Raw genomic sequence first — 9,107 nt, 5'->3', positions numbered from 1 at the left:
ATGGCCTCGAACGATAATGAATATTTCCAGGAGAATGTTGAAGAAATTAAAGTTAAATTGAATCAGGGAAATAACGAAGATGTCTGTGATAATAATGACGATTTAGATGATTTGCTAGATAGTTAGTGCTTTATATTTGGGTTTTAATTTTGCTTAATGTTAACTGACAATTAATATATCATTTGAAATCTAATTTGAAATCTCCCCACATTACATTCTCATTCTACATTAGCAACATTCAGCTGATGTTCATTCAATGACTGACAATTTTTTCATTTTAACTGCTAATGAAATTCTAATTAACTGATTTAGCCATTTAGTTTAGTTTTTAGTTTTGACAGCCAATGGAACCCATAATTTTTTTATATTGAATCTTAGATATTTTTATTAAAAATTTGACATTTCTCATTCCAAATCATTAAAATTAAATCAGTCTATAAAAAGGCATGAGCTCATTATAGATTAAATACCACATACTATATTACCCACTGTTGTACTAGACTAACCTAAGCTTCAGGCTTCAAGCTATGTTTTTGAATAAATAAATAGATAAATGTCATTCATCAATTTTCTTATTTAAATTGAAAAAGAATATCATTTTATTGATGAATACAGGTGCTTTAGGTGATTTTGACAAGTATTCAAAGGACTCTGTAAACAGCCCATCTCACAGTAACAACAACAATGAGAAAAACCATGAAGGCTCTTCAAACTCAGTAAAACAAATCACTTTTTTTTAAATAAAATTTTATTTTTTTTGTTTTCTTTATATTCATTTCTTTTTATATCATTTACTTTAGTATAGTGTGACATGCATGAGCATAAGATCAATGTTAGAAAATAATTTAATCTTTTTAAAACAAATAATTTTACGTAAAAATTAATTTATATTTTATTTCAACTAACAAACAGATTGGTAAACCATCCTCTGCAACTGACAAGACTCAAGAAACAACATTTGATAAAATCTATGAGGAGATGTTCAAACAGTTTCAAGATGCTAGCAACCAGTCTGGGGCAAGTGCCAACAAAACAGAATTTTCTAATTTTGACCCATCCCTATGTGGTACTGACTTTTAACTGAACTTACCTTTAAATTTTTATTTTTTTAATAATTTTAACATTTATTCATTTTATTTTTACAAGTTTTTTCTTGGCAAAATTTTGCTCTCTTAATATAATAATTATTTTACATTTACATTCTTTTTTGATGTAAACACACTTTACATATAGTAGCTTAATGTAATGCAAAATGATGTGCAGATCTAATTTGTAAAAAAATTTCTCACTAGGCGACATAGCAGCGACACTACAAAAAGCTCTAGGAAGCCTAAATCAAAATCTTAGTGATTTACAGGTATTGATGGTTGAGAATGGATGATTGAGATCATAGTTCTGATCAGAATCTCATTCTCTCTCTCTCACCTTTTTTTTCTCTTTTTCCTTTTCTTCCTTCCTGTTCTCTCTCTCTCCCTCCCTCTCTCTCCCTTTCTCATCAAATTTTTATTCATAAGTTTTATAACACTAAACAACACCAGAATGAGAACATGAGTGAGTCAGACATGTTGGACCTCCTATCAAAGATGAGTAATGCAGGCCTCGATGACAGTGACATTTCACCAACCTCACCGTTAAACAACAACAGTAACAATGCCGATGACATTTTTCCTTTGATGCAAAATATGATGAAGAATTTACTGTCTAAAGAGTTACTATACCCTTCTCTCAAAACCATATCTCTCCAGGTCATTTTAATAATTTATGTTAATTATCTAGTGGTAATTTTCAAAGTGAAATCTTGCCATAAGAATGATCAGTTTGATTAAAAACTTCTTATAATGCATTGCTATTTCTAAAGGTTTTCATTCAGGAATTGAACTATAAACTACACACTACAAACCTAATGTTAAATTAATCATCTTATTTTTATTTTTTTGCCCTAAACCAAAATCATAACACAAACTGCAACAGTACCCATCATGGCTGACATCAAATGAAAACAAAATATCAGCAGACGAGTACAAACAATACAAAGAACAATATAGATTAATGTCTGAAATTGTCTTTGAATATGAAGCAGAACAAAATGGCGACAGTGAGGCAGTGAAAAATGTCAGGATGAATAAAATCCTGGACCTCATGCAGCAGATGCAAGCTCTTGGTAACCCACCTAAGGAGATAGTAGGAGATATGGTTATTTTGAATTTTTTTTCTTTTATTTTGTCTATTGAATTTATTTTTGCCAGCTTTTGTTTAAGTTGTTCTGTTTTCAACCATTTCGGCCATTTGGGTCTTTTTAATCATATACAAAATTATACAAATATGGATTGTCATATTTTTGACACTGTCATTATTTTCTCTGTGTAATTTTCTATAAATTATTTTCAATTATTTTTTTTATATTATTCATTAGTTGTATTGCTATTATTATTATAATTTTTAATCAACTATTCAAATTTAAGCCCAAAGACTTCGATTATGATGAGTTTGGTTTGCCTAAAATCCCAGGTTTGTTGCCCGATCCCAACCAGTGTACTGTCTCCTGATTATTTTTTATTTATTGTTTATAAAAATTGAGAAAAAAATGATTTCATTTTTTTTATATTAATTATTATTTCTTAATTACAATTTATTATGATGAATGAATTAATCATTGAAAGACGTTTTTGGATTCAAACGTTTTTAAAGACATTGTTATCTGTTAAGTTACGATTAGATGCTACTGACAAAAATAGTTTTTCTTTTTATATATAGGAAATTATTTGATTTACATCGGTGACTAAGCTATTCCTTTTGTTAAATTTGGTTTCTCAACTTAGAAAAGACGCCGATTCGTGTTAAAAGTGTAAACTCATATCAGTAATTGATTAATAAGTTATTGGTTGTCTTGGCATATGTTACTTAGGTCAAAAACTGCTTAACTTGTTTCCCAAGTGATAAATTTTTGTCGTGTTTCGTTATGATAGATGCTTGTTAAACGTGGAAAATTTTTTCTTCGTCAATCGTTTTGATATTTTAATTTCATAATTCCATTTTATTACATCCGATTTTGTGTTTCTTTACCAATCTTCATAAGTAATAATGAGTGGTATCACATCGTTTCTATTGTAAAGCTCTGTAAGAAAATATTTTTTAAATTATCAAAAAGTACTATATGTACGTGACATCTTGCTGTCAATTAAACCATTTAAATACTATACGATATGAAAATGTGATTTTGGAATGATTCGAGCTCATGATTGAACTTGAAAATTGGTACATTAATTGAGAAATGTAATTGGCTTTCCACAGTAAAAAAAATTGTCGCTTGGTTCCATTGTGCGCGTGCGTCAAATGTCATACAGGTAGTGGTTAATATTCAAATTTAATTTTTGAAAGAGATTTATTTAAATTAATTTTGAATTTAATTCGTAAAATTCGAAAGTCTGATAGATTTTCATTAATAGGTAGCTTTGTATTTTTTTGTTTTTTATTCAATTTTTCGTTTTTGTAATTGAAATGAATGAATGTTTTTGTTTTGTTTTACTTTTATAATTTTAAAATTAATTTTTAATTTTACTTTCCATTTTTTTTCAGCTTTCACTTTTTTTTATTTTAATAATCAATATTTATTTTTAACTGTTTTATTCACTTAACTATTTGTTATCTGTTTATTATTCCTGTTTAAGTGAAAGTTTAATGAAAAAATCAATGATTATTTTCACTGTCCAAAAATCCTAATTAATTTCCTAACTGATAACTCTCCTAACAAGTGAGTCCTATCTTCTTAACTAACTCTCTCTAACCTCTAACCTAACACTTACAGTTAGTGCCCAACTCAACTTAGTCATTAAGTCATTTATGTGTTGATAATTTGGGTATTATTTTTATCATCATCATTGTTATATTATACAATTTTTAATTATAACAAAGACAGAAGAAGAAACACAACATAAAATTACATCGTCATTCTCCATAACATCATCACTATAATCAACATCATTATCATCGACCCTATGATAGTTGTAGTTGTAATAGTTTTATTTGATAAGTTTGTTTATTTTACAATTGTACATTGATATATTTTGGTCAGTCTGTCACTAATACTGATAATTAGTTTGTGCTCAATAAAACTCAAATGTAGTTTTTATAGAGTAAACAATCAATTAGATGTAAGTCTTATTTGATAATATTATTTTTATCATTTTATTGGTATTTGTTGTCATGATATTGTTATTATTATTAAGTAACATGATTTATTGGATATCTCCATTATGATTATATAACCTCCTACCTCAGGGAACTGGGTCTCTGGACGCTAAGCGAAGATTGATAGATTGATTGCTTGATCCATTATGATTATATATATATTAAATATATATATATATATTAAATATATATATATATTATTTTAAAGGCAATCTTGTTTGGGTACATGTTTTAACATGCAAATAGAGGAAAATTAATAAAAAGATCTTTGCATATGTACGTACATATTTTTTGTTGAATTTAAAATTTTATTTGTTATATATTATAGATAGAATATTTTTATTTTCTCTTTATTATTACTTTTTGTGATTAATCGTAATTTTTTATTATAAAAATATTAATTAATAGTGAAATAGCTCTTGGTTATCTAAGAGCTGTAAAGTTCTCATACTCTAGTTATCTACAATTTCAATAATAATAATAATAATAACAATAATATAATAATTACATCAATAATAATAATAACTTTGTCACATGTTTTTCATTAAAGATAATAATAATGATGTAATTTTTTCCAATTATAAATTTTCTGTTGGCTTCATGTTTTAAATTTTTTAAATTTTAAAAGCAGTTAATTTATTGATTCATAATTTTTTTTTTGTTTTCAACCTAGTTTACTTTTTTATGTTTCATTTTAATTTATTTTAAATTTTTATTTAGTTTTTCATATATATCTATCATTCTTTAAAATGATTTTTTAGTGATTTTGTTTGTGTGTGTTGTAACTACTCTATTATTTAGCTACATCAAAAAATAAATTAAGTTTATTAAAGTTACATCGTCGTCGTCATCATCATCGTTAAAGTTACATTTTATTATTTTTCTGTTGAAACCATATTGTAATCATTTTATTCTATGGTAATGATAATATTATTCTTTTATTTATTATATTTAAATAATTATTACTATAATTATTCTTGTAAGGATGAGACATATTATGGAATTACCAATAAAGATAGAGACAGAGCTGTTCACTGATGTATATGAGGTCTCCAGAGAACTTGGAAGGTGAATTATTATTGTCTATGTTTTGTTTTGCTTTTTTTGTAAATTTTAAAAATTATTCTATAAAACTATATTTATGTCTTCATAATTTATTTATGATTATAATATAATTATGTAATATTCACCAAAGTATTCACCAAACAGATATGTACCTGATTAGCTTAAGTGTCTATATGTATAATGTTTCATAAACAGAAAATGATATTACATGTTGTGTTGGAATGGTATGGCTATAGCTGTGATGTGATGAACTGAAACACCTACACACACACACACAAACACACGCACGCACACGCGGACTAACATATCCATACACTGGCACACCTATGTACATTTTCCAAGTTTTAAACATCTTTATCATTTTAAAATGCAGTCTTAAAATACTATAAGTAAGCCTCAGTCAAAGGTAATAGCAACAATAATAATAGTAATAATAATTGTAATAGCATTAGTAACAGTGATGCTGATTATTTTAATGATAATGGGCATAAACAGGTTTTAAACACATGCATTTAACAGATGCAGGTTTTATCTGCCATTTCTTTTCTTCACGTGTGTGTTTGTGTGTGTATGTGTGGGTGTGTGTGTCGTTGTGTGCCTGTGTACATGTGCTTATATTGTATGATATTGTGTGTATGGAAAAAATGTATTGTTCTATATGGTTATACATTACATACACACATAACATAATGTATTCAGTTTCCCATATTGACTTCCTTCAATTGTGATTATGTGTATGTGGGTGTGAATGTGCGTGCGTGTGTGTGTATGTGAATGTATGCACCTAAGAAAATTTAATGCTAAATTATGGTTGTTTAAAATTCGTTTCATTGTTTTTCTTTTATTTGTTTCCGCCTTTAAATTGCTGCTTACATGCATACATACTTTCTTACACGTGTATACATACACGCATACATACTTACATACTTACATACATACATATATATATACATACATTGCTACATACATCCTTTCACACTCACTCTTTCAATGTATTGTTTTACTGTTGTGCTATGTTGTTTGATTACATAGGTTTGTTTATTACACTTGGTTGTTTGTTTGTGTGTATGCGCTTATGTGTACAATATATATGTAAATCTGTTTGTTTGTTTGTGTGTGTGTGTGTGTGTGTGTGTGTGTGTGTGTGTGTGTGTGTGTGTGTGTGTGTTGATGTTATATGTTTATTAGTTATTGTATAATATGTGTTGTTGATGTTATCACATGAAAGTGTTGCATTTGTTGCCTGTGTTGTGTCTGTTTTATTGTTCTCATATAGCCAGTCAGTCAGCCAGCCAGCCAGCCAGCCTATAATGACTAACAATTTCTTGAAAAAGTTTTATTGCATCATCATCATTTATCATCAATCACCTCCATCATCTTACTCAGTGTTGTATTGTATGGTATTGTATTGCATTGCATTGTTTTGTATGGTATTGTAATTGCAATGAAGATTTACAAAGCTAGTAAACTTTAGAAGGACATGCTATCATAATCATTGTAGTTATTACATTATTCTTATCATCGTTATATTAATCACAATCAGCATCATCATCATCATATATCCATCATCGTCGTCATTATCATTTTGTGTTACAAATTCCAAATGCATGCCTGAACATTCATATTATGATTGTTTCTATTACTTTACTATTTAGTGCTATTACCAGTTCAACTAATGATATCCCTAATCATATAACTAATTTGGCTGCTACTAGATTTATTGCTTTCATTACCACTACTACTTCAACTAATGCTATTAGCATTATTGCTACTACTACTACTTTTCCTGTGTTCCTACTACTACTATTACTTCTACCTGTAATGATTATACTTATACTGCTAATTATACAACTACAATGCTACTATTGCTACCACTACTGCCGCTACTACTACTACTACCACTACTACTATTATTACTACTACTATTACTCAAAATATTGTTTGTGCTATTGAATGACCATATTCTTTCTTTCCATGTAACTCAAATTCCAAACATTCCAACTTAAATTGCACTTAAAAAATTGTTTTTCAATTTGTTTGCTTGCATATTGTATACAGATACACACTCACAAGCGTACGCACGCTCACAAACACATGCACACACACATACACATACACTCTCGCTCTATCTATCTCTCTCTCACACACACCCAGGTATATGTAATCTTACATGATCATTATTCTTTTGATATATGGTTGGTTGTTATTATCCCTTCTAAGATGAAGATAATGATGATGTTGTCTCTTCAGTAAGATAATAACAAGAAAATAATAATGATGGCAATTATAATGGCTTGACAATGATAATGATGTTGATAGCTGATGATGTAATTGTTGAAGCCAGCCAGTTAGTTGATGTTATGACTGGATGCATATGAATGAATAAAAGCTATAATGTCTACCTTGTTTTTGTGCCAGTTTGTGAATATGTGTGTTTTTGTTTGTGTGTTTGTTTGTTTGTTTGTTTGTGTGTGTGTGTGTGTTTATATGCATGTATGTGCATGTGTGTATTTTTTTTATTAATAATTTATTTTGTATATGTATCCATTTATATTTTTCCTTATACCTTAAGTAAGAATATTGTAAATATTGATAATTATACTGAAAAATATTAATGCAAATATTTTTTACTTTTGTACTTAAAAATAATTATTGTTATAATAATTATTGTAATGATGAAAGTAATAGAATATTATTTAAATTTATTATTTTATTATTATTTATATTATTATATTAATTATTATAAAAAAAAACAGAGGCAAGTTTGCAGTGGTCAAGCAGTGCAAACACAAGAAGACCAACATGGAGTATGCTGCTAAGTTCATCAGGAAGAGGAGAAAAGGTTAGATGGCTGGTTGGTTGGTAGGTTGGTTGATTGGTTGGCTGGTTGGTTGGTTTGTTGATTGGTTGTTCGGTTGGTTGGTTGGCTGGTTGGTTGGCTGAGAAAATGAAAAGGGTACTCAGACATACACACGGATAATAACACCCACATATTCACACGGCGGTGGAAAACAGGTGAAGATTGTCGGAAAGAGATCCTTCATGAAATTCGAATGCTCCATCTCACGCTACCTCACTCCAATTTCGTTCACCTGAATGAGGTGTACGAAACCAAGAACGAAATGATACTCGTCACTGAACTGTGAGTTGCTTGCTTACTTCATTCAGTACATCTGTACTGGTACTTTTGATAGTTATACTTTATAAAGTGCATATGTAAAGTACTTGAAATGAAATTTTATCATGTACTTAGATGTTTATTGTACTTGTAACAGTACTTCAAATGTAATATAATATTTTTGTTATTAATAATATCTTTATTATAATCTCATTTTATTATTGTTGTTATTGCTATTATTATTCCTAGGGCTGTAAAAATTATGAATTAATTTGTAGCTTTGTGTGCTCATGTGTGTGTCTGTTTGTTTGTGTCTGTTTGTGTGTGTATGTGTGTGTGTATTTTTCACATGTTCATGAGTAATAAATCCTATTTAAAGGTAGATCAAATCATGAGAAAAATTTTGAAAGATCATGATATGTTGTAATCCTTATAAGAACGTAAATAAGCAAAATAAAAGAATGAATGAATGAGTTAATCAGTGAAAGAATAAATGAAGGAATCAGTGAATGAATAAATGTTTTTGTAAATGAATTATTGATCGGAGGAATAAAATGGAAGTACAACGAATGACCGATGGATTGATTTGAGTAACTGAATGATGGATTAAAATAAACAAAGGAATTAATGATAAACTGAAGGAATAATGAATGAATGAAGGAAGGAATGATTAAATGTATGTATGAATGAATGAGCAAATGTATTGTTGGTTAAGCGCCGGGTTGGAAGTGAGGAT

At 28.4% G+C, this 9,107-nt stretch overlaps 2 protein-coding genes across 2 annotated transcripts in view; both read left to right on the top strand.

Moving 5' to 3' along the window:
• Positions 1-2,546, top strand: HELRODRAFT_166500 (hypothetical protein; the record flags this gene model as incomplete). Its single annotated transcript, XM_009011737.1, has 7 exons — positions 1-121; positions 616-716; positions 913-1,066; positions 1,293-1,357; positions 1,539-1,745; positions 1,972-2,181; positions 2,463-2,546. The coding sequence occupies 7 exons, from the start codon at positions 1-3 to the stop codon at positions 2,544-2,546; spliced, it is 942 nt and encodes a 313-aa protein (XP_009009985.1).
• A 5,461-nt stretch (positions 2,547-8,007) lies between these two features.
• HELRODRAFT_108795 (hypothetical protein) overlaps positions 8,008-9,107 on the top strand; it is a 9,563-nt gene continuing 8,463 nt past the window's right edge. The window contains exons 1-2 of the mRNA XM_009011736.1: positions 8,008-8,095; positions 8,269-8,395. Coding sequence (XP_009009984.1) covers positions 8,056-8,095; positions 8,269-8,395 — 167 coding nt within the window. The 5' untranslated portion in view covers positions 8,008-8,055. The remainder of the gene's footprint in view (positions 8,096-8,268; positions 8,396-9,107) is intronic.

This window comes from Helobdella robusta, assembly GCF_000326865.2.
Source record: "Helobdella robusta unplaced genomic scaffold HELROscaffold_10, whole genome shotgun sequence".
Lineage (NCBI taxonomy): Eukaryota > Metazoa > Annelida > Clitellata > Rhynchobdellida > Glossiphoniidae > Helobdella > Helobdella robusta.
This window is presented reverse-complemented; position numbering and strand designations above follow the sequence as displayed.